The sequence below is a fragment of the Mixophyes fleayi genome, chromosome 4, assembly GCF_038048845.1.
Source record: "Mixophyes fleayi isolate aMixFle1 chromosome 4, aMixFle1.hap1, whole genome shotgun sequence".
NCBI lineage: Eukaryota > Metazoa > Chordata > Amphibia > Anura > Limnodynastidae > Mixophyes > Mixophyes fleayi.
In genome coordinates, this window is record NC_134405.1 from 234,542,965 (window position 1) to 234,569,428 (window position 26,464).

At 37.0% G+C, this 26,464-nt stretch overlaps 1 protein-coding gene across 7 annotated transcripts; it reads right to left on the reverse strand.

Moving 5' to 3' along the window:
• Positions 1-1,843: 1,843 nt before the first annotated feature.
• Positions 1,844-23,457, reverse strand: CPSF6 (cleavage and polyadenylation specific factor 6). 7 transcript variants are annotated; one of them, XM_075209504.1, is made up of 10 exons: positions 23,278-23,457; positions 20,533-20,739; positions 19,317-19,420; positions 17,009-17,154; positions 15,693-15,866; positions 14,697-15,180; positions 14,484-14,617; positions 13,619-13,772; positions 13,017-13,210; positions 1,844-2,256 (listed from the first exon to the last, which is right to left on the reverse strand). In XM_075209504.1, the coding sequence occupies exons 1-9, from the start codon at positions 23,335-23,337 to the stop codon at positions 13,021-13,023; spliced, it is 1,653 nt and encodes a 550-aa protein (XP_075065605.1). In that variant the 5' UTR covers positions 23,338-23,457; the 3' UTR covers positions 1,844-2,256; positions 13,017-13,020. The 7 variants fall into 7 exon arrangements, with proteins under 7 accessions (XP_075065605.1, XP_075065603.1, XP_075065609.1 ...); XM_075209502.1 differs by having other exon boundaries at positions 15,693-15,869; XM_075209508.1 differs by having other exon boundaries at positions 13,017-13,207; positions 14,484-14,599; positions 23,278-23,456.
• Between the last annotated feature and the right edge of the window lie 3,007 nt (positions 23,458-26,464).

Below are 26,464 nucleotides of genomic sequence, written 5' to 3' on the forward strand. Positions count from 1 at the left end.
AGCAATCCCAAATACTGCTCCAATTCTGAGCATATATAAAATAATGTTTCAATACAAGACACTGCAATTTTATACAAATGTAGTGGTAAGGAAAATACAGAAAATCTAGACAATTTAAGCTAATGTTTATTTGGCCACAAATTCATGATAACTGAAAAATAAATAATCGTGTACTTGTTGGGTCAAATTAAAATCAAAAGGAAACATTTACTTACAGTTCAGGAGTCCTTGGCTTGTAGGACCAACTCAAACAGTACTTTCATAGCTTATGATTAATATGTTTATTATTCTCAAACATTTAACAGTTAATGTTAGATGGACAATTATGAAAAAACAAGGATTTAAGAAGCTTCAATTCACACACCTATAAAAATAACTATACTAATAGACAAGCGAAGCACTTAAAATACTGAACAATTCCAAGTTAGTTACATACTTCACAGTTTACAAAGTATTGGCATTAGCTAAAGGACTGTACCACATTAACATTTCTATGTATGAAAATAAAGTGAATAGCATACATAAGTGATATTTTCACCAGCAATAGATGTAAGCAAAAACATAGCTAGATTAAAAATGACGTGAAACCTTTCAACTACACCTGCATTTGCTATTCCTGTATACTTTACATAGGACGTGACAAGATATGAACAAAATACAGCAGAAAGGGGACATATACAATTGTGTTTCTGAAGAAACATGCAACTCGGATTGATGTATAAAAGCCATGACATGATAGAAATCTAGTGTCCTAAGCATATGCTTAATAGTTTAGAGTAAGTCCATATAAAATGAGTTTTTCCACATCAATAATTATATACATCTCTATTAGTCAGGATTGCTAGGTACTACATAATTGTGTCATATATAAAACCTATTTAGATGAGAAAATACTTACCTGGGTTATGTTTAATTTTAACTAAAAATGTCTAATTGTTTTTCTTGTTTGGTTAACATGGAGGATTTTCGTGGAAGGATTATTAGCTCATGTTCATTTTTAATTTACAGAAGTTTAAATAGCAAATGATTTAAGCATTGACCCAACATACATACAGGCAGATAAGCAATGCAAGTTCAGTGGCTTGTTATACAGTGAGATAACCATTTGCCTCAATTGGAACCATTGTATGTATTTCTAGTACACAATCTATTACGGAGAAAAGATGAATATTTGATTTGCTGGAAGAACCTGTTTAACAAAATTTAACAGTACCCAAGCAGGATAAAAAGTAACCAAACCACCAACGGTCTTGAAAACTTGTGAACATAAAGTGTTCCATTTAAGAGGAAGTAGTCAAGATTTACATTAAATCTTTCACAGAAAGAAAACTGGATGGAAAATAAAATCAGTTATGCCACCAATTGAAATCCACAGCAAGGGAGGTGGGGGGCAAATAGAGACATTAATGCCTCAAGCCCGTGACAGAGTCAAAAACATTTTGTTCAAAAGCAAATTTGCAAAACCGATGGCGACACCGCTTATTTTCTTTTAATATACCAATATAAGTTTCAATACACATTCACAAATGTAAAATGGAATGGTGAACCTTTAGGATACAATTAGAGCATGCATTGACCAAATTAATCATATTTTTGTCTGTGTTTGATACAATTTGTAACAAAGTATATTAGACTTTAATATACAAGCCACTGGTCAAAAAAATAACAAGTCCAACAATAATGTGTCCAAATGGTTAATAAAAACAGGGAACTCAGTAAATGATTGATGCACACCTAAAGATTCATGTGGTATAAAATCTTGTTCTGTATAGAAAAATATTGCTAAAACAAGCCTTTCCCTGAGGTGTAAACAGCAAATAAATTGAACAGCTTTACACATCAGCCCCATTAAACAGTTTATTACAACACTACATCTATTGTAATCAAGGTGGTGTCATTTACAGACATTATCAGAACATTAATATTTTAACAGGAACAAACAACTATAAAAACAAGAAAGAACTGGACTTTCCAATTGCTTGCACATTATAAATTCTCAATGTGATGTATAACCAAAGTTGCAAGACCTATTAATGTTTACGTCACACAGGTTTCATTCAAATAAAACATTTAAGCAACAAAAAGAAAAGTAGATCTACTGGTTACCATGTTTGCAGATTTGCTTTATTCACATCTAGATCTGTTCATTTTTATCCATAAGTTCTGAGAAGCTGAATCATATGAAGCAAACTGATGGCCAAGCATCTTCTCTGTGATGAGTACTTGTGATCTTTCAAGATGTTCCTCTTCTGTCAGCTGTAATGTGTTAAAATTTTGTGATGTAGATTTTTGCTACAGTACATAACATACAAAAGCTTTGCTTAGCAGCACAATACATTTTATAACCAAATATTACAACATTTTCATGAATGTGGGTGTCCGGGAGACAGATACCATTACATTACATGCCACAAGAAAAACTTGCATTTATGTTTAGTTACACTGTATTTACATGCATATAAGATTGTCCTCTGCATAGGACATACACAAGACAAGACTTTTTTTCAGACTATAGGTACAAGTATTTATCAGATGCTTAAGACAAAAACTTTCATTTGGGTAAACATATATATTTGAAATACAGTACAACTAAACAGCACCAGGCATGGTGGAGAATCTCATATTTAAGGAGCATAAGCAGTTGAGAATTCTGACAATATACAAATATGGATTTTCAATTTTGCGTTAACATTAAGATTATACACACATTTTTCCTCCACATATCATTACAAAAAGCAACTTGGAGCTGTAATGCAATAGATTTAAATGCCTGTGCTGAGATGCAATCTGCTTCTAGGCAGACTTTGATAAAGGATTCAGAATAAAGTGCATCTATACCCCAAAAATAACAAACATGCTGGTCCTATAGGGAGAAACCAACAGATATCTTCCCAATGAACAGCTAACATCCAGGTATAAAATACACTTCATTTATAAAGTATATAAAGTATAAATATACGTAAAGGCTACAATTTGATAAAGATGACAGATCAAGTAATAAGTCTCCTTTATCAAAACCTTCACAAATTTAAATGATTAAGATGAGTATTACAAACAAGTTGGAATTTGAATTAAAACCAAACATTAAATTGGATTTGCTCATTATTGAGACAGAACACTGAATGTAACATTTTAAAAAACCAAGCCAGATTGTCCAACATAACCGCTTTGGATACAACTAAAACGAACCATTAGTAGGTATTACACTATTCAACAAAATGTACATAACAGTTACGTAAATCTAACATTTTTTCCAGAAATGTTATGACAAATAAAATGCAATCCAACAGGGAATCCAGTGAATTGGGCTTTATCAATGTCACCAACACTCCATAACACTATTTAAAATTGGCAATAGATGGGAAATGTTTATTTCTGAAATTCAATTCTATAAACATAAACCAATACATTACAAAAGGAGAATACATAAAACAAAAAACCACAGTACTTTGACATATCCAACCAATTTATGGAAGGAATACAAGTATTGACAATAATGTAGAAACAATTTGTAATAATAAATTCATTCATTTTGCAATCTATTATGGCTTTATACATAAAATATAATAAATATTTGTAAAGAGATTACATGCCATGTGCAGATTTGTTTCAGATCCACCAGGAAAAGTGAAAACATTCACAAGTAGCACTACATTTACTAAAGCATAAAACAAGAGGATTTTTTCTTCTTTCATTTTACTCCAAGGATGGATTTAAGTATAAAGAAACAAAAGTGGATCCAAATTATTTTCCGCCTTTAAAGCGCAATTATTTATTTTGAGGACAATATTATATATCTATACATTATGCTCCCAAATCATGAGTGGCAGGAAGGACATCTTTCTTTTTGCAATACGGAATCAGTCTTTTCTCTCATTCGCATACAGTTAACTGTAAATATATATTAAGCATGAAACGTGCAATTTTTGATAATGCCATTATCAAAAACAAGAATGTATACTTTGTTTATGGGCAAACTGAAAGCTTACAATTCTAGAAGTGCAAAATATGAGGCATATTTCAAGTTGATGGCTTTATTATGCTTTAGTAAATATAGCCCCTATTGCCCACAATGGTCACTGCCTTAATAAAATGACATGTGGCTCATCAATAGTGAAAAATGCTGATCACATATTTTCATGATTTCGCACTAGCAGCAGTGGATTGACTACACAAAAGATATAAAAACACAACATTGTCACTGCTGTAATAGAAATATTACATTTGAAGTATGCACCAAGACAGGAGCAACTTTGATCAACTTACAGTATACCTCTGACTCAGCAACTAAACGCTACAACAATGGATTTTGTGTAACTCAAGGACACAAGCCCCCTATTGTAAGAACTAGCTGAGTACTATGGTTGAGCATTAAAATTCGGAGGAAGCAGTATCAAATACTTCTGCATTGTTATGTATAGTTTTCAAAGGTTGAGCAAAAGCAGTACTTGGAACAGTGACTATTTTGCTTCTTAAAATCACAACTTTGCTCCAATGTATGAAGCAGAGTAATTGTAATTGGTTCTCCAGTCTCCTAACTAGAGGTCAAGGTCTGTCAGCAGCCAACAGTTTTCGGGTGTGCTGGACAGTTATAATGAAAATATATGTATTTACTTGCAGATTTAAAAGTAAAAAAAAAAAAAATATCCTGACATGCAATAGTTTTAAAAACATTTGGCATCTATATTTACATATTCCCTCTCTTGGCAGTCAGTTTAAGCAGAGTTCAATATACTTGGCACCCTTATTTAAAATTCTACAGACCTAGTTATCTGGTGTGAATAAAGTTCACACCAGACTACTAAACTCCAAAGAACAGACTGGCTAACCATTGTGCAGCCTTATGTTTAGATGGCTAAATTATGTAGACAGAAAAATAATCGGTGGCACGGAGAACATACATTTAGTTTGCAAAGCATTAAAATTTTAAGCAATTGTGTCATTTCAAGTTTTTTTGTGTTTTTTTTTTTATTAACAATGGAAGCTTCAGAAGACAGCTGCACAGCAAAACTTAAGCTGACATTAAGTTACAGCAAATTACAGTGTTCAAAAAGAAAATTACTACTATTTACAATATTTACAGGTTATTTGTTTGTGGGACCATAACAATGTTTTAAAACGAGCTTGTTTTGAATTTACATATTATTAAATATCAAGCAACAAAATAAAAAACAGTATATGTAGATTACATAATGTTAAACAGAAATAATCAGTTTTAATTTAGCAATACCTTACTATTGTGCTAGGATTTATTTTTCTTTAAGCTTTTGCACCTTTATACTCCAGTAAAACCTACAGGACCACAAAATGTTTTACAATCTAAAATAAAAGCATTTTTCCAATTACCATTAAATCCCTTTCTTGGAGGCGCAGTGTCGACAATACGTGTGTTGCTTCATCACAGGAAGAATGAAAATTGTAGTAACTGGAATCTCACTTCCTTATCTACAGGCATTCCTACCACTGGACAGCTTCAGTTTTTAATATCAAAGGGGAGGGACTTTACAGAAGGAGACAGACAACACAAAACAACAAGTGTGACAAACTGCCTCTGACCCCCAAAAAAGGCATTAAAAGGTAAAGACTCCTTTTGGCTCATGTAGGCAACGCAAACATAGGCGTCTCAGTGCCTCTAAACGTGCATTGGATCTTGCAACAGAATTTTGGGTTGGTAAGAAGTTAATGACTTTATGAGGAGAGTGATCACGAACCAGCACTGTGGTCCAGGAGCCAAAATCAGGGTTGAAGTACTGTTACTTATATGGCTGCAATTAGAAAAATGGGTGGGGAGGTGGGACGATGCTGAGAGTAAATCAAGCAGCAAGCCTATAGATTAAGCATTATCCTTCCCAGTAAATACAGGTGTCACTGCTGGACAGTAATGTTCTCAGACCTTCTGGGCAACATGAGGATAATGATGCATATACATAAATAAAGGGGAGCAATAGCACACCACATTAGTTTTGGCAACTTAGGCAGAGTCCTGGGTATAGTTACTAACCTGCAGGTTTGAAAAAGTGGAGATGTTGCCTATAGCAAACCAATCAGATTCTAGTTATTTATTTAGTACATGCTACAAAATGATATCTAGAATCTGTCTGGTTGCTATAGGCAACATCTCCACTTCTAGCCCCTAGAGTCCCCTTGGCAGAGCCAAAGAAAACAAAATACAACTGAAGCTGTCTCTTCTGGCAGTGATGTCTATAAAGGGATAAATCAGTAACAACCTCTATAACTGTCCATCTCAGTGGTTAAGGAACAGCTGCCAATGCTGACAGGGCCACATTTAAAGATTATAGTCAATAGTCTACTTCTATAACCACAACTGTAGTAGAAGTTTTTTGTGGGGGGAGGTTTCCTTTGATGCATAACGTAAATCAGCACCGTTCAAACAGTTACTCAAAAGAAATTTTATGATAATAGGAAAACTGCTAAAGTTGCCTGAACAGGGAAGTTAATTGCTATATATATATTAATAAAAATGGAAAAGATGGATTTCCTGTACCTCAACAGAACAGAAGCCATTTCAAAGTGTGTACTTTTTAACTGGCTATCTTTGTTCTGTATGCATAATTCACCAACCTTCAAGGTTAAAGTAAATTCACTAAAGACAATAAGTTCATATGGATGATGGCAGCAAAAGCTAGCGACCTCAAATAATTAATGTCTGAAAACAAATTCTGTTGGTCTGTTTGCATTTACACTATAAATAAAATTGTATTAAGTAGAAGTGGCGTGAGTTCTCTCCACTTCGTTAAAATTAACTAGGAACAGAGAATGGACATATAATGTACTAAATTGATTTCTTTAAACTGCAATCAAGTGACAGTGCACTAATGTATTAAGAGCTGTATGTGTATAGGGGAGCAAAAGATAGACTTACTGGGTTAACATATGGTAAAGGCAGAGCGCACAAACATTCTTCACTAAATAAGTGCAATGTTCTATATATCAAAACATCAGGAATTAATCAAAGGTTTCTGGTTTTAACTACATTAATACTTTACTTAAACAAAACAGTCTTTATTGAGTAAAATAAAATACAAAACATTTCACATTAATAAATGTGTTAGATGGCAGCACAAGAGAAATACAAAGTTGTATTACATAAAATATTAGAGGATCTGACATTACATGAAAAAAGTGTATGGCTATATGGAATTGTAACAAATCACAGGAGATTGTAATAGTGCAACGAGTCCACAGTAATGGCACTAGGTGCTGGCAAAGTGATTTCATTAAAACTGAAATATTCTGAAGTTAAAAATTACATTATATAAAAATAATAACTGGATTAATGTGAAAAGGTTTAAAAACCATGACCCTTGTACAATTATGCATTCTACATGTTTAAATAAATTATAAAGGATAAAAGGCTTCTTTATTTCAGTTTACATTACAGAAATAGAAAAACAATTTTCTAGTTGTTCGTGTAGCTCTAAAACATCTAAAATCAAGCCGGTTATATGTTCATAAACTATCTGGACTGTTTGAGGTAATTTTTATTAAACTTTAAAAGCATAGTTCACTTTGTAAAGGAAATAAATATAACCAGTTAGTGAAAAAAGTTAGTAGTTGGTTCAACATGTTGAACACACTAAAGTGACTGTTTCATCAAATAATGACACCAAGGCATTATTACTGGGGTTGAAGAAGAACTAAACCTATCTTTGGTATCTAGGCAGTAACGATATGACAAGGCATGCATAATAGATATGCATTATAAAGTGAAATTGCAATATTCTAGCATTATAAACTGACAAACTATAAACACACAGAGGGGCTTATTTAAGAATTACTTTTGTTCAGCTTGCAGGTTATAGGTACAAAACGGGGACACACTTAAAAATATCCAATTTCTTTTGTTGCTTTCCTACCAGAAAACATTCCTAATTAGCGGATACAAACAGTACAGTCTGGAAGGTGATCACACTATGACAACTATGTACAATTTGTCTTCCACAACAACTTTAACATAAAAAGAATTCCAATGTTACAGAATTTACATTCATTACTACCAGACCATTTGTTTAATATAGAACACAGTGGTTTTGCATTTCACAGAACATAACTTCACATTAGGGGGAAAACTCTACAAAGATCTTTAATGTAATATTTTAAAGCACCGATTACAACATAGCTTCCACCACAACAGGCTGCTTACAGACAAACACTGCCTTTGTTAGTAAAATCAAAATTATATAGCAATGCCTCATCCTTAATAACATTGTAGCAAGGCTTTTAGATGTCTACGGTTTGTTACTTGTGACATTGGTTGGTGTGGGAAAGCTGTATTTAGGCATATAAGAAATATGATCAGTTATTTAATAGCTTGTTACTATTTATACACAACTAGGGGAAAAACTTAGGGCATTGGACACCATTAATGTCTAGACCTTCGTTATCTGGAAAATTACGATTTGCATTAGTCTCCAGCCTAATTTCAGAACAGAAAAAATACAAAAAAAACCAAAACATACATGTAGATCTTATTCTGTGTCTTGGTGCAGGAAGAGAGACTGGCTTAGTATAGAAAGTGTATCAATGTTTTACAGCAGCAAGAGCGAGCGCATGGCTTATGGCACATGATTAGTTGTGAGCAAGGGTATCTGTGTCAGCACTAATTTACTCTTCTTCTGATCTACTCCGATACAATTTATAATGCAATGTTTCTCTATATTGCTACCAATGTGTCTTGCTTTACCCAGATGTACTTTCAAAACATCTTAAAGTGCACACAAACACAGGGAACCAATTCAAGCAACCTTACACCAAAGTGTTAGGCAAGATAGATTTAATCTAAAAACTCATATTCCATCTTTAGAATGCTTGGTGTAGCTTAGATTCCAACAAAAGGGGAATAAGTGATTACCAGGAGGGGATACTCAAACTAGAATAGTTTTGTCAGGCGATATACAAGCCACACTGTAATACAAGTAGGATGCAAAGAGTTCTAGAATAATGACCCCGAGCGGACACCCCCCAGAGAGGAGACTGGCATTCTTTGATAAAAGCAAAACAAGATCATATACTAAGAGAGAAGACAGTTTCCAACTTATTTTTGATGTGCAGATTCATGAACATTGTTGTCTAAATTAATGGCTATAAACATATACTAATTTTGTCACATTTAACTAGCAATTTTTTTATTTTATTTTTTAAAAGAATTTGCCATTTTGTATTAAACGCTTGCCTCGCATTTATCATTAAATGCGACATGCTCATATCCAAGCCTCAAGTATCAGATAGCTTTTGGATTAGTTTTTTTTAGCAGGTTTACAAGCAATACAGGTCATTAATATAGAAAAAATATCACCACTAGAACACGAGATTACACCATCTTAACCAAGCAACAGAATATCATACGGTAACCACCCCAACATACTAGCTGTGTCTGAAGCTTGCACAATATATCTAATCAAAAATTAACACTTAATGTTGCAAAAAGTATTTAATGTTATTTATGTCAACATAACTACTACATCTGTATTTTCTCTCTGGTACTAAAATAACCTCTTTTCAAGTCAACTTGTTTGGATGCTAGTTTATGTCCTTCTTAACAAAGAAACAATCACCTGGTGATTTTCCGTCTTAAGGACCCACCTACTTCATAGAACAGGACAATTATTTGCATACACTACAATGCATTACATTAAGGCAAGTTTACAATTAAATTTGCATCATTAACAGATCATTCCTGCTTTAAAATAGTCTTGTTAACCCATACTGGTTTTATTTACATTTATGCTTATATGTATCTGACTACACTATTCATGAAATCATATGTTTTCTATGAAATAAAATGTATTGATGTTTACCACAAACCACTTTGCGTAAAATGGATGCAAACTTACCCTGAAAACAGCAATTGGCTGGGATATAAACTATGAAAATACAAAATGACAGCTGTGTGTGATGCAAATAGCCCAAAAAATGTTGCAATACAGACAACAAAAAAACAATAGTGTCTATTTCACAGTATAAAAGGCATACAAACAACAGCGATTTCGCAGGAAACTCATCTTACATTTTACTATATTGGTAAACGCTTGAAAGCATTTTCTTTTGTTGGGGGGTATGGGGGAGTGGGACACTTCTTGGACCTTTTGCCTGGCAAAAAAATTCTCGCGTCACTCTGGCCTAGTTGCCAAATTAATTTTTTTGAACTCTAATGGCTGTATTAGTTCATAAATCATTACTTCCAGAAAGTTACAATCCACCCCCTCTGATTCTGAAACAAATTTAAAAGCTAAATTATGATCCCAATTTGCATATGCATATATGTAACAAGTGTATATGAACAACATCACTATATGCATATCCATCAAGAAGCCCCTGCTTTCCCAATCTTGCAGCAGGGAGTTATTAAATATGTCCCCACTATCTGCATGTAGCATAAAAGGTGTTTATCAACAGCTAAATCTGTGTGTTAAAGAGGGAATTTGGTATATATCAAGTTTGTGACATACGGTGATTTGGTAGACAACACACTAGGACTGAAAAGAATCAAGAGTTTTCCTAGGCAATAAATAATTGCAATTCGATGCAATTCCCACTGATTTAATCAATAAGCTTAGTAATAGAAAGGAAAAAAAAAAAAAAGCAGTTAGAAGCTTGCGGGCAGACTCAATTAGGTGCTAAGTGCCTCTGGACATTGCCTCGATGTTCAGATACGCGTATTGCCGGTTAATATGGTAAGAAAGAGACGCTAATTTTTCTGCACACCTTTATGGGATGCAAGGAAAAATTTGCAGAAATTTCTGTAAAAACTCTGTCTCTGCGGTGTGTTTCGGAGAGACACTGCGTCATCTCGCGCTGAATTTAATCTGTCCCTTAGGGGCATATTCAATTGACGGCAGCATCGCTGAAAATCCCGCGCTCCAAAAATATTACCGTTAATACGGTAATCCTGCGCGTAAAAACTGTTAATACGGTAATTTACTCGCTGGATTTCAGCTGCGAGCTGAAATCCAGCGAGATATTACCGTAGTAACGGTATTATTTTTCGAGCGTGTGATTCTCGGCGATCCCGCCGTCAATTGAATAACCCCCTTAGAGTCTATGCTATTTTGCACAGGAGGTGCACACCACTACTCTCACATTCTGAAGCATACACCGAATTATAATATTACAGTAGAAAATAAAATTTTTAGTTGCTAATGACAAACTACCAACCTTCCTCCATCTCAACATTGTTCTGTAACCAACTTATACAAGGAAATACAAAGACGACAACAGGATCCTCATTTTGATATCAGCTGATGTTTATCACAATGTAAAACAGTCTCGGCCAATAAGCAGCTGTTATCTGTAAGTCAGTGGATTCCAAACTTTTTCAGTTCAAGGCACCCCTAAGTCAAAATAATTACCAAGTAGTCCCCCGCTTTGCTTACCACTGGCCCTCGCCGAGGTTCCCCTGTGCGATCTCCAAAACACCCCAGGAAGCCTAGGTGCACAGTTTAGGAACCGCTGCTGTAAGTATTTACACAGTAATGAAGAGCAGCATTGAATAAGCACAGGAACCTCAACCTCCTTAGCACTAAAGCAATGCTTGGACTGATTTAACAACCCAATAGTATACCCTCAGATTTCTTCTTCTAAAGTCTTATTCACCATTACGCCCCTCAATAATGGGCTACATATACTTGAAATCATTTACAAGTGTAACCAAAGCACACTGTAAAAAACTCCTTTGTTCAGCACCGGAGCACACCTCCCTGCAACGTAAACAAGTGTGTCCTGAATTGAGTAAGGTAGTAAAATATTTTGAGGTACTCTGCAAAAAGTGTAAAGGTTTAACATCCCACCACTTTATAACAAGCCCCTTAATGAAATAATAGTTTGTTTTTCCTCCTAAAACACTGTTCGGTTCAGCCTTATTAATGGATTAAATAGATCATAAGTGAGGGGAAACAGGCACTGGTTTGATCATGTGCTCCTTCTATGCATTTTTGCATTACATTTGATTGACATGCTCCTGGAGACTTATTTTTCTGATGAAGTGCAACATGGAGGAGAATATAGGTCACCTCAATTTGACCAATTCCAGCACCAGCTATTAGCCTCTGTGAGGATGGTTGGGACACTTTTGCCACATAACCCCAGAAGTGCAAACCCGCTGATTTTTTTTCACAATGGCAGGAGGTCTACTTGTCATAGTAGAAATAAACCGTGGCAGTGTAGCTCTGGGGCTGGTTGATGATTTGCTCCATACACCTATGCCACCCAGTGGAAATAGAGGAACATTTATGCAAGTTGAAGCACATAACAAGTCCAAATATGGATTTGCAGTGTATAAATCAGGGTTGTGTTGTTTTAGAAACAATATTAACAAGACCCTTTAAAAGGAAAACTACATAATACTGTACAATATCAATGATAATGCAGTCTATAACATTAGAAAATAGAGCCTTGTCTAAATCTATTTTAATGACACACTCTGCTTTGGTGGGTAATCATTTTCATGATCACTACTAGATAAAGCGGACATGCTAAAATACAAAATAACCAAGGGGAAAACGTTAAAGAAAATATTAACATTTACTAAATGTATTCCTTAAAAACAACTGGATGTGTTCTTTTGTTTTCTTGCTAGTCTGCAGGGAAAACTATAGAAGGGCGACTGTGGCTCGAAAAGCAAAGGAGATGGGTGTGTCTGAAAATAACGTTTGGTAGCAGAAGCTTAAAAGGTACCCATGCTAGATGTAAAATATGTCTTTGTCTATAAATAAATTACAATGTCTGACAGCATTAATATGTACAAATTTCGTTTTTTTATGAAGTCCCAAAATATATTTTCTACTAACGTGCACTGAAATAAATTTCAGTCACTAACGCACAAAAATAAAATATATCAACCAGTTGGTACTTACCATTATCTCTTTGGATTTTTAACTTTTGTTTCCTTTTCGAACACAAAAAAGTAGATTTAAACTGATTTATAGATACTGGTTCTGACATTCTGCAATGTTGATCTGCTCCACGAATGCCTTGGCTTCCAGCCTTAATATACCCACCTGCTTAGCGATGACGATACTCTCTCTCTCTGTCTCTTTCCCTGTCACGATCTCGGTCCCGATCCCGATGCCTCTCACGTTCCCGACTTCTTTCCCGGTAATAGTCATCATGGCGATCTCTACTGCGAGATTTGTGACGCCTGCTTTTTTCTCGTGACCTACTGTGGTCCCTTTCTCTGGAACGCTCACGTCTTCTAAAGGAAATCACTCAATTAATTCCCTGTCAAAACTGAAAATTCCTTCCCAACATAAAATAGGCTTTCCCAAATTACAGTATAAAACAGTAAAAAGGCAGGCCTCCACTAAAAAGAACATACTGCTAATGTCTGTAAAGACACAGAAGGTCTTCAGCTTAAGGAGACAGGCTTGTATTGGTCATTAATTGCTCTCTTCCTTAAGACTGAAGCCAAAAGTCTTACTAGATGAAGTTATACAGTCTTTTTTATAGCCATGTTTAAGCTCTTAGGAAGATAGACACTAGGAGAGAAGAAAACCATCCCTTAACGGCCAGTGAGGAAGAATTAAAAAGGTGTATGTAATGGTTCAAGGCTTCCTTATACTTGTAAGTAGCACAATAATATTAAAGAGACAGAAGTCATTACCTAGACCCTGAACCATAAGATTTTGATTCAATTCCATGAAGACAATCCTGTAGAGAACTTATGAGCACTTTGCAACGATCATCTGCCGATACTTTGGATTGCTTAATTAAAGAAATAGCTGTTACCAAAGTTTCAATCGCACTTCCATAATCTCCTGGGGGATAAAAAATATATATTAATGCAACATCAGAACATAATATAAGAGAAAAGATCATTTCTTTTAATCACCATCACAAGAGTGAAGCAGAAACCTCACATAATGAAAACAATCACTTTAAAACTGAAAAGCTACATAAAGAAAGGATTTACTTGTAAGTGTGCATTTAAAAAAATAATGTCACCTTCAACCAAGTTTAAAATTAAAGCCTCACTAATAAACAGTCTACATTAATAACTTCTGTAGTTGCAGTAAACACCCTTACCAACAGTTCTAAGTTACAATGCGGTTGGTGGGGCAGCCACTGGGCTAACATACGAGGACAAGAACCAGAAAAACAAAAACATGCTGTAACTAGAGAACAGATATTGCAAGTTAAGTAATATTTCTTATTGTAGCAGTGATTTAATGTGCAAACTTAGTTCAGGAATCTCTTGTAATTGTTTTATTAAATTATGCATCAGCTTAAAAATCCAAAAAGGATCATTGTGTAGTAGGGGATTTAGACTAGGCTTCAATGGAGCAGAGACCCATGTGAATGATATGCTCTGTAAGCAAAGTGTAATATAGCAGCACTCTACAACTGATAATACGTAAGTTTCGAAAATCAGTAAGCATATGCAATATCAACTTCTGTAAGGATAGATTGCAGAATATACGGGTTTTTTCCTTCACTAAGTTTAATTGTAGTTCAGACAATGCACCAACCAGCACTGGCATCCGAAACTGCTCTTGAAATAGCACTGCTTGAAATCGCCCTGTTGCGATTCATTATTTCCTCAAATTCTGCTTCACTTAATGGTGTTCTGACAGCATCCATGTCCCTGCAAAACACAGATACTCTGAATGTAATATAACACAAATAGTATATAAGGAGATTGTGAAAAAATGTGTTTGAGTAGAATATTCAAGAGAACTAACCTTCCTGGTGGCCCATAATCTCCTCTGTCATATGGAGGTGGTCTGCCATATGGGTCCGATTGTGGTGGACCACGGCTATCTGATGCTGGCATACCAGCATTTCCAGGTGGTGGAAAGAAGTTGGGATTCACATGTGGAGCTGGGGGAGGGCCACCTGGGGGTGGGCCTGGTAAATGGGGTGGTGGTCCTAGTGCCATTGGGGGACCTGGAGGGCGGGGAGGGAATGGACCAGGTGGTGGAGGTGGACCTTGCTGAGGAGGTGGCGGACCAGGTGGAGGACCATAGACAGGCGGTGGCGGGCCTGGTGGGAGAGGAACTAAGGGAGGTTGACCATATGGCTGCCCAGGAAATAGAACGGGTGGAGGAGGGCGTTCCCCGCGGTTTGGAGGTCCAGATAATGGAGGAGGAAGTGGCTGTAAAGGTGGAGGACCAGGTGGTCCTGGGGGACCAGGTGGACACATGGGTGGTCTTGGAGGAGTCATACCTAAAACAAATTTATTAAAAGGTTACATTAGTAATAAAGGCAGATAGATTCCAAGAATTTCAAAATAAATAATTTTCCGTAGGGCATTTTTAAATGCTGAGATACAGGATTAAGTCAAGCTTTTAAAATATAAATTGACAAATATCATAAGTCTCCACTGAATATAACCTTATATTTGAGGTCGGTGTGAAAGGAAATCAAATTCAGACTTATACACAGCTAGACAGTGGTTACAAATGCAACAAGCTGATTGTGGTAGTATGGTTACTGACTGCATTGCCATATGCACTTTTAACGCACATTACAATTACATCCTACAAATAAAATGAAGGTAAAAACACCTTTCACTTAAACAAAACTTTGACTAGTATTATAATAAAACTAAATTTCCTAAAGGTTCCATGAAATCTTTGTGAGCAAATAAACCAGAGAGAGTTGAGATTAAAATAGAGCCGAGAACATTGCTCCATAAAGCCAAACCGCAAAAACAATGACAAATTAGTTGCTCTTACCCGCAAAAGGTGGAGGTGGCCCTCCAGGTCCAGCAGGTCCAGGGAATCTGTCACCACCAGGCCCTGGGGTTGGGAACCGGCCCCTGCCCCTGCCACCCGGCGGAAAGGGTAAACGAGCATTGATGCCAGGCGGACCAGCCTTTCCTTCACCGGACATTTGCCCAGCCTGTGTGGCTGCAACAATTAGAATACAACAAAAAGTATCTATATCTCAAAACATTCACAGTGTCAACACAACTACATTCCCTAGTTTCCTTCAGAGGCTGGATTAAGGATTATTAACAATAATTGGGTATATGAAGTCTGGCTAGAGACAAGGTAATTAAAGGCTACAATTTAGTCTGATAAAACTCATGGGAAGTAGAGCCCCATTTTGTCAGCAAAGCTGATCTAAAGATCAGTGACCCATACAGTAAACAAGTAATCTGTTTTCACAGAACGTCATGTAAATGGCTGAGCACAGACATAGAAAACTATGTAGCATTCACACTACCTATGATTCATTGCAAGCTGTAACTTACAGGGGCTCAGTTTACTGTGGGGACCAATTATACTTGCTTGATGGAACATATTTGAAGGGGATTTGACAACCCATGTACAGAAGCCCTAAAACTGCCTGAGGAAGTATGGTGGAAACAAACGCCTGCTGTACTGTGAAAGTGAGGGGCCATGCATTACAAACAATTTGTAAAGCAAGCCAGTTATAAATTTATTGCATGGAAGGAATTTGTTTGAACTTCCAAAATAACTAATATAAAACATTTACTCACTCCTGTCACATAGTTTATTATAAAATTAACTGTGCTCCCATCCACATTATTCAGCACTGGCTGCTATAAAAAAAACAGTGTGAGGATGCAGGACTTCCGGTTCTGTCTCAAAATATGCTGATAAAGGACACGCACTCCAAGGTGCTGCCTGGCCAAGACTGCCCGAATATTTTTAGTTATATACGATTACACACTAAAGTATAACACGTATCTATAGTGTGGGAGACATACAGCTTATAATATTGAGGTAGAAACAGCCGGGCAGTAGATCTGTCAAATGTTGTTAGGCAGAGCAGAGCTTTAAGTCCTGCCCTCTCACATCACAGCCAGTACAGGAGGTGGTATGGGGGCACAATTCATTCTATAACCACAAACCGTAAGAACTAGAGAAGAAAGAAAATTTTAATGGCAGTAACGGATTTAAAAAAACAAAACAAAAAAGATATAATATACTCCTTACTATTGTCAATTGGTAATATACAGAGTCCAGAAAAAAAAAATAATTAAGGCACACTACTATCATAATTATACTTGTAAGATACTTACTTTTTCTAGACTGCATTTCGAACTGACTAAGGAATTGCTTATTGCAGGGTGTTACTGCAGGATTCTGCCCATGCAGCTCTCTTTTAGGCAACAAATCCATGAGTTTCTTGGATGATGACTCCGAACCAACACATATTAGTGCAAACCTTTGCAAATAAAAGAAAGCATATAGACATGAAATAAGGAAACTTTCAGAAAATTAAACTATGAATAATAGCCACATAAAAAACAATGTGTAAATGCGATCCCTAATGAATTAAAAAACTAAGTTATATCCGGTAAAATGAAAGACACAAATCTGTGTCATGTATTACTTTAATTTCTATAATTTTGTAAGTCTCAAAATACCTTATTATAATTACAAAAAAAAGTAAAGATTCATTTTAGACAGCACAGCGTTAATTTCTGTAAAAACATTTTTCTTAATTTGATCTTCTGAAAACAAATAGCAAAGTCAAAATCTGCAAAAGGAGCTTTATTTTTTATTTTTTTTTACTGCAGATGACAGTATATACTTACTGTTCATTGTAAAGTAATGTTTAATTTAGGGGGATGTCTACATTTTATACGTATTTTTTTTTAATTGATAAACAAAGGCGTCCCAATTGCGCTCGCAGCAATGTTGATATTGTATATCAAATATAGAAATAACAGTTAAAAAATAAACAGTGCTGATATTATTGATCTGTAGTCGTGAAGCTCAAACATGAAATACTGAAAAAAAACAACATCAATAAATAGAAGTCAAAAAATTTGGTTAGTCTAACCAAATAACTGTATATAACCATGTATCTTGAAACCCAGCATTAATAAATGGGATGTTATAGAGAGATTGTTCCAACCGAATGCACTGTGTACAATAAATGTGTAACACCTCAGAACCAGTGGTCTCCAAGGGTGGAAAAAAAATATATACGTCCCACTCTTGTCCACAAAGTCCTGAAGTCAATAATCTTAACTGTCCCAATGGCAACTTGGTATGAATGTTTTTGAGAGAATCACAGTCCGTTCACGTGACACTTTCAACTTCCCATAGAGACCGCAGTTCAGGGGCTCATTTACCTCAAACAAATAAACATAAGTGTCAGGTAGCCCAAACAAGTAAAACGGCTATATATTAGTTATTTGGTTAGACTAACCAATTTTGTTACCTTATATTTATTGATGTTTTTTCTCAGTATTTCATGTGTTTGAGCTTCATGACTAAAGATCAATAATATCAGCACTGTTTATTTTTTAACTTTTATTTCTATATTTGATACACCATCAACATTAATGCGAGCACATTTGGGAGGCCTTTATCGATTCAGTTGTTCAAGGAGGGATACCTGGGTCCCACTGCTGCTGTAGTAACAGCATTTAGCCTGAAATTGAGCGCAGTGTGCACATCCATCCAATATCTTTTATGTTTATATAGCTAGCCTTTCCCCCATTATATATTATTGGAAGGGGCCTATCATTTGTGCTACTGACCAGAGTCACGATACTGACACTTTGCTGAGACGCCATCTGACCAGTTTCTGTACTGCTCTGGCAGCAGCTTCTCCTCCAATCAGCAAAGAATTGGAATTTTGAAGCAGTTGGGTCTTACTTTACATTCGTTCTGCCAGAGCAGTACATAAGCTGGCTAAAAAAGGTCTTGGCTAAGTGTTAAGCACTGGAGCCTTGCTCAGTAATAACAGAGAAGGGAGGGAACTCAAAGTAATACAGTGAGGAAGGAAAGGGATACAGAGGAGGAATGACTGCAGGACAAACTACATATCTTTGAAAAAAATTGGTTCTCCTATTTAAGTATTCCATACAGAGTTAAGCATTTTGTTTTGATAGTTCATGAAAGTTTAATCTACCATAAAAGTAACACATTGGAAAGATTTGTACTAGCACTGACAAACTAGTGACTATATACAAAGGAGCAAGCAACGCAAATAAGGCTCCCGAAACTTTCCTTCTACATATCAAGCTCTAACCGTGTGAGAATCACTACTTATGATAAAGGAACAAAGAAAGTATACTAGAGTATTGTTCTACTACATTCCATGGATGTTTAAGACACAAGTGCAGCGCATCAAAGTAATGGGGGAAAATGTTTTTTTTTCTTCTTCATAATTACATAGTCCCTTCCAAATGGCCATGTTGCCTAACATAAGCAGAACAAACATTAGCTTTCATTGGGCAACAAGTTTAATTTTCTATTTTATTTTTGTCTATAGGTCAAAGAATCCAGAGTCTAGGGCAGCAATAAGTATTAAAGTAAAGGTAATAGGTTTATTTCTACTTTGTAACTGCATCAATAAGTGTTTGAACTTACCCTTTTGATTGGCCATTAGCTCGATTTTCATAGAATTTTATTTCCAAAATATCATTAACACCCAAAGAGTGAACAGCATCAGTCACATCTTCATCTGTTGTCCACTAAACAAAAAATTGCTGCGTGAGGCACATTCAGTTTTAATAGAAGGTAAGCAAGTTAGACAATAAGGAACCATAAGAACAAGGGGATTGAAATAAACAAAAAATTAAAACACAAACTTTAAACTCCTTATTGACATCACCTTCCCAAGTTTGAGTAACATCTCAGCCAGCATTAGATCACTTTCATAAGTCATCGATTGCTTCAAACATTGAGGGATGGGGAAAAAATCAGGTCCACCAAAAATATTAAAAGAGCAAAAACACACAGAGGGAAAAAACAAAACCTAAAACTTTGGGAGAGTAGGATGGGGGCATTTTTGCCCATGTCTCTATAAGAAACAAATAAAATAAAAATATATTTTTCAATATTCCAATATGTTACAAAAATAAAGCCCTATCTGTCCTTAAATAAATAATATGTGCACATAGTAGGCAAACACTTATAAACGTTATTTCCAATGAAACCAACATCTCCAAAACATAAAGACAGATCTGTTGCAGCCCACCAATCACTAAAAATATTAAAGTGGTTGTACACTTTAGGTTTAACCCACCTGTAGTGTCTGTGTGCACAAAAAAGGTATTATATGTCCAACAAAGTATCCGATTCACTACAACTTTCCCATAAATAGCAGTTTTTAATCAAATTCTGAAACGCATAGATAGGGGTTGATTTTCAGGTATCAGTGAGGCTTCCAGGGGAAGAAAAATTAAGTGTACTTGAGAACATCTTAAAGCAGATAACACTAAAGTCATATAAAGTGAACTGCAATTTACATTAGTTTGATCATCTCAGTTTAGCTGTCTCTTCAAAATATGCAGAAACATTCCAGAATAATGTAAATATGTTTTTCTCTTTAGAACCATAAGATACCTAGAACACAAGCGAATGTAATATATATATATATATATATATATATATATATATATATATATATAAATAATCCCGTGGCAGATATCAAAGGCTTCCCAAATATATCTCCAGTATTGAAAAGTTACTGAAACAGCTGCATGCACATCTGTGAATAGGACAGCTGGAGAGTGCTAACAAGACACAAAACATATCTGAATTACAACTAACCATTTCCAATTTACAAAAAATTAAATCTTACCCATGTTAAATTTCCAATGTACAGAGCAATTCTCTTTCCAGGATAAGTAAATATAACATTTGTAGCCGACCCTTTTACTATATCATCCGAGACAGATGCTGCAAGGTTGTCCATGTAGTCCCGGTCTTCAGGAGCATCTCCATTATTTGCAGGTGACATGACATCTTCATACAGCTCAATCTGCTCGTGTGCACCATATTCAGCTTCCTATCATGCAAAAGTACTTGAATTAAGGGTGAATTGTATGCTTGTCTGGGACAAACTGATCGCTATTAGTTTGACAACAAAAGCATCACTAGTTAATGTATGTAATACATATATGTGTGAGAAAAGGCAAAGCTGCCAAAAATATTCAAATGTATGTAGTGGACTGGGTAGTATGCGTGATATGATTTGAACAAATTTCTTTTTTTACATATAGTTTTGTTTAAAAATTATTTTACCTACACATTACCCTACTGCGTTATTAAAGCATCTAAGCCAGTGACATTATTTCAAGTGGCAGAAAGACTTGGTGCTATGTGTTACTGTTGAAGATTAGAGAACTGATTGTGGGGCATGGAAACTGGTACACTTCCTGAGGCTTCATAGCACAACAAAATAAATGGTAATAAATGAGCACATCTGTCTCATAGTGCACCTCTCATGAAATGTATGCAGAAGGACATCTGTGACAATGGGTTGACCAACCCACAAAGGCTGGGTCGAAATGCTGCCTGCTGACAATATTTATAAAAACTGAGTCTTATTAAGAGAATCCATGTATAACACTTCATTCCCCCCTACTAAAATTGTGAAGGTCCTGTACCCAGGACCATCAAAGTTGGCTGCTGTTAAGCCCCCAACAGTACCTTTAGTGCAAATATTTTTCAGGCTACAGCTAGACAGAGCGTGGAGAGCTCACTGGACAATTAGCAACTATGTTAGCTGGTTCACTAAGCAAGCATGCGTAATATCTATTTACATTGATGCATTACGTTTTGGTTACTACAACAATAATGGCAACTGACATGCTCCCTTTATATTTTAGGACAACTCCCTAATAGTATGACTTATTAGTCAAGTTTTGCATATTTTAATATTTGTTGATGTAGCATGTGTGTTTAATATGCATTTGTATTGTAATGTATGACAATGTTTCTACTAGGCTAAAATCTGACATTTGCTTAGTCTTACCAGATTTACAAGAAGTAATAAATGAAATGGTAAGGTTTACAGAATATTGTTTCTACTAGCACTATATTGTTTTTAATTAGCACCATGGGCATGACAAAGGCAAGTGGGCACAGTTTGGTTTGTTTGCATCTGGTTCCCAAAACAATGTAATCAGGAGCCAGTAGTCACATTTAAGAGCCAGGGAAATGTTAATCTATTGACATCAATAGGAACGACTCCAAAAAGATAGGTGCCAGAAACAGCTTTTTAGGCGCACTGGATACCTGATGTTTATCCGGTATTTGACTAACAAGTACTTTTATTATTGAGTTGCACCAATTAACTATAGGTTAGAAACATTGTTTGAATGATTATCCAGATTAAGGAAAAAATAACATATCTGAAATAAAAACCACCTGGCTTTTTTTTTTCTTGAAACCTGGCTCTTGGAGCTCAACAGCTTCCTATTATAATTGAATAAACTATTGTTTCTCCTGTTTTAACAAACATGTGAGCATCATGCGTTAGACAAGTGACTACCAGTCTGACCAATGTAGGCGGGTGTGGACAATAACCTCCAACATTTTTCAATTGTATTATGGAAAAGATTTACACTGCCCCCAAGTGGCTACTTCTTAATGCCACCCAGCTGGCAACATTTTCTGGGGCAACACTGCATATCACTGCTTTAGATGAATAAAGTAAGCTCACAGAAAGGGGTCTCTTTTGCGCAACTATTATTTACAAATCAACATCCAAGAATTAAGAGTTTAAAATGTAAACAAAAGCAATAAAAACATAACTTTTTTTAAAAAAAACAAAAACTAAGCCTTAATTTTTAAATATGTAGTGTCACAACTCAAAAAATACAGTGTAAAAAAATTAATGTAGATGCACTCTGAAAATAAATATGCCAAACTGAGCAACTGTTTGATATTTAAAACTGGGAGGGTTTTAATGCAACCTAACTTCTTGACGATGACGCAATATAACCCTTATACAGGTGATAAACAATACGCAAAGCACCAGCTATTTATATAGCGCTACTAATTCCGCAGCGCTGTACAGAGAACTCATTCACATCAGTCCCTGCCCATTGGAGCTTACAGTCTAAATTCCTTAACATACACACACAGGGAGGGAACAATACTCCGATGGAAAGCTGTGGTCTATGTGGGATGTGACAAAAGGAAACAGAGGAAACGGAGTGAGCACCTAGCACACCCAGGCACGGGCAGCGTCTGATGGGGCTACGATAATGTGAAACTTGGTCTCGCGTAAGAGGGGCTCTGCCGTACACAGGATAGGAATCTTGTTGTTCCCAGGCCAGGTACAGAACGGAGGAGGCGGGGCAGGAGGAAGGGATGTGCGGCCTACACTACACGAGGCCTGCACAAAGGAAGCGGCGGCCTGTGCTGTCCCCTCCAGACGTCTCCCCCCTGATATACGGTGACTAAGGCCGGAAGCACCAGGTGTGGCCTCCACACGCAATTCAGCAGCGAGCGCACGCTGAGCCTCTACATGTACCCAGCCCACTCTCCCCCGGGGTGGAACACAAGGAAAGGGCTCGGTGCCAGCAGCCACCTTTACCTGGTTAAACTCCTCTCCTACATCCGCATAAATGTCTATGTGATCCACTCCGTCCGCCATCTTCTGCCGCCAGCCGCTGCGTGAGCCAGCCACGGAAAATCGCGATCTCAGCGACGGCGACTGAGAGAAGAGAGCCAAGCGGGAAAATTGTGCGTCACTTCCGGGCTGTGGGCCAGAGTAGAAGGGGGGCGGATTGTGACCGGCGAGCTAGATTGAATCTACAAATCTTTATTGAAAAGAATGTTCATGAGTTAAAGTTCTAATATGCTGCTAACTGGTTTCATATTTACACTAGTTTAATTTCATTATTATTCTAGGTCACGAAATAATTTACTTTTCTTTTGATTCATGAAAAATGTTATTACTAGAAATAAGGTTTATATAAGCTGTTTCTTTTTGGGGAATATTTATCAATTACTGTTTTTTGGCACAAGCATTTTCATTTCTTATAGAAATGATAAGGAATTAAAGATTGTGACCATTTATTAAAATTGTTCAAATGGCACAGCAATCACAATAAACGGCTGTCCTGGCGAACACCTATCTCCTTCCTATCTCTTCTATGGACACTATCGCAAAGTGACCACCTTTGCTATAGTCACAAGAGGGGAGAGCAGGTAAGGGGGCACAGGGGCACACAGAGGATTTTTAAGGTTGGGTTTCCCCTCCACTCAAAAAAAAACGAGAGCTGCCGCGCATGCGCAGCAGCTCAGTTTCAGCAGCACTGTACTATATAGCCGCGGCGCTGTCAAAGAAGCGTCCGGAAGCGGCAGCACCGCCGCTGACGCTTATTTGACAGCGTCGCAGCTGCTGTATAGTACAGTGCCGCTATGTAGGGCACTTTTTTAGCGGAGGGGAGGGGTTTCTGGAGACCCAGAAACCCCCCCTGCGTGCGCCCCTTGGGGCATATTTAACAATCGTCATGCAAAATATCAGTCCATATACAAAGACAGAAACTATTCGAAGACGCTGATACCGCAGGAGTTCTCTCCAATATCTGCTGCAGTGCCCTAATATTAAATGTAAACAATCCTTAAATATGCGCCTATCAGTTTTTGAGGGATTTTAATGAAAAATAGGATTGATAAATAGGTCCCAAGATGTGGTGAGGGGTCTGAAAATTCCTCTACCGCAATGCTTTCCCCATAGGCTTTATCGGGCACAAGTTCTGAGTATGTTTTATTTTTTTTGGAAGACTTTCCACAAGATGTTGAAGTGTTTCTGTGGAAATTTGTGCCTATTCATTCTGTAGAGCATTTATGAGTTCAGGCATTGATGTTGGACAGGAAGACCTGGCTTGCAGTCTCCATTCCAGTTCATCCCAAAGTTGTTTGATGGGGTTGAGGTCAGGACTCTGTGTGGGCCAGTCAAGTTCTTCCACACCAAACTCATCAAACCATGTCTTTGTAGTCCTTGCTTTGTGCACTGGGGCACAGTCATGTTGAAATAGAAAAGGGCCTTCTGCAAACTTGCCACAAATTTGGAAGCATAGTATTGTCCAAAATGACTTGGTATGCTGAAGCACTAAGATTACTCTTCACTGGAGATAGGGGGCCTAGCCTAAACAGTGAAAAACAGTCCCATTCCATGTTCCCTCCTCCACCAAACTTCACGATTGACATAATGCAGTCAGACAGGTAACGTTTTCCCAGCATCCACCAAACCCAGACTTACCCATCTGACTGCCAAACAGAGAAGCGTGATTCGTCACTCAATAGAACACGTTTCCACTGCTCCATAGTCCAGAGTCGATGTGCTTTACACCACATTATCCGACACTTGTCATTGGTCTTGATGATGTGAGGCTTGTATGCACCTGCTTGGCCATGGAAACCCATTTCATTAAGCTCCCAGCGCACAGCTTTTGTGCTTATATTAATGCCAGTGGAAGTTCGGAACTCTTTGGAATCAGCAGAGCGTTGGCAAGTTTTACGCACCTTGCGCTTTACGCACCATGCACCTTAGCAGTGGTTGACCCCGCTCTATGATTTTTACGTGGTATTCCGCTTCGTGGCTGAGTTGCTGTTATTCCTAAACGCTTCCTCTTTCTAATAATATCACAGGTGACCATGGAATATCCAGCAGTAATGAAATTTCACGAACCGTGTTATTGCAAAGTTGGCATCCTATCACAGTACTATGCTTGAAGTCACTGAGCTCTTCAGAACGACCCATTTTGTATCACAAATGCAATTGGAAACTGCATAGTTAGGTACTTGATTTTATACACCTCTGGCTGCAGGTTGAAACACCTCAATTCAATAATTAACAGGTGTGGCCAAATACATTTGTCCATATAGCGTGTGTGTGTATATTAGGGGTGTGCACTGGCAACTTTTAGTGTTTTGGGTTCTGATTAGCTTGAGGTTTTGGGTTCTGATTTGTTTTGCCAAAACACCCGACGAAAGGTTTTGGTTCTGATTTAGGGTTTTGGGTTCTGATTTATTTTTAAAAAAGCATAAAAAGTGCTAAAATCCATTTTTTTGGTTGTTTTCCACTCCTACGCTAATATTAACCTCAATAACATTCAATAACAATCATTTCCACAAATTTCCAGTCTATTCTGAACACCTCACACCTCACAATATTGTTTTTAGGCCAAAAGGTTGCACCGAGGTAGCTGGATGTCTAAGCTAAGCGACACAAGTGAGCGGCACAAACACGTGGCCCATCGTAGGTGGCTGTGTAGGCTTGAATGGCCTTTTTCTGCTCCTCCATCCTCTGCAGCATATAGAGGGTGGAGTTCAAGCACGTCACTACCTCTTGTTTTTGTTGATGGCAGGGCATGTTCATGCTTTTTTGATGTAGCAGGAACAGTGAACGTAATTTAATATCTGATACTAATATTTCTGCACTGCAGGAACAGTGAACGTAGTTTAATATCTGATACTAAGATTTCTGGACTGCGTAGTGGAGTGGCCCCGGTACCCAATTTGGTACAGGGGCCACAATACCGCCTTCAACTTGTCTAAATTCCACTGCACAGATGGTTGCTCCTCCATCCTCTGCAGCATATAGAGGGTGGAGTTCAAGCGCGTCACTACCTCTTGTTTTTGTTGATGGCAGGGCATGTTCATGCTTTTTTGATGTAGCAGGAGCAGTGAACGTAGTTTAATATCTGATACTAAGATTTCTGGACTGCATAGTGGAGTGGCCCCGGTACCCAATTTGGTACCGGGGCCACAAT

What these genes read in the sequence shown, in the direction of transcription:
- CPSF6 (XM_075209502.1), bottom strand. Translation starts at nt 23,337, where the DNA reads ATGGCGGACGGAGTGGATCACATAGACATTTATGCGGATGTAGGAGAG. An exon ending in ACATTGGAAATTTAACATGG is followed by an intron (nt 19,421 to 20,532) that starts GTAAGATTTAAT and finishes TTTTTTGTTTAG; the next exon opens with TGGACAACAGATGAAGATGT. An exon ending in GCTAATGGCCAATCAAAAGG is followed by an intron (nt 17,155 to 19,316) that starts GTAAGTTCAAAC and finishes TTATTTGCAAAG; the next exon opens with GTTTGCACTAATATGTGTTG.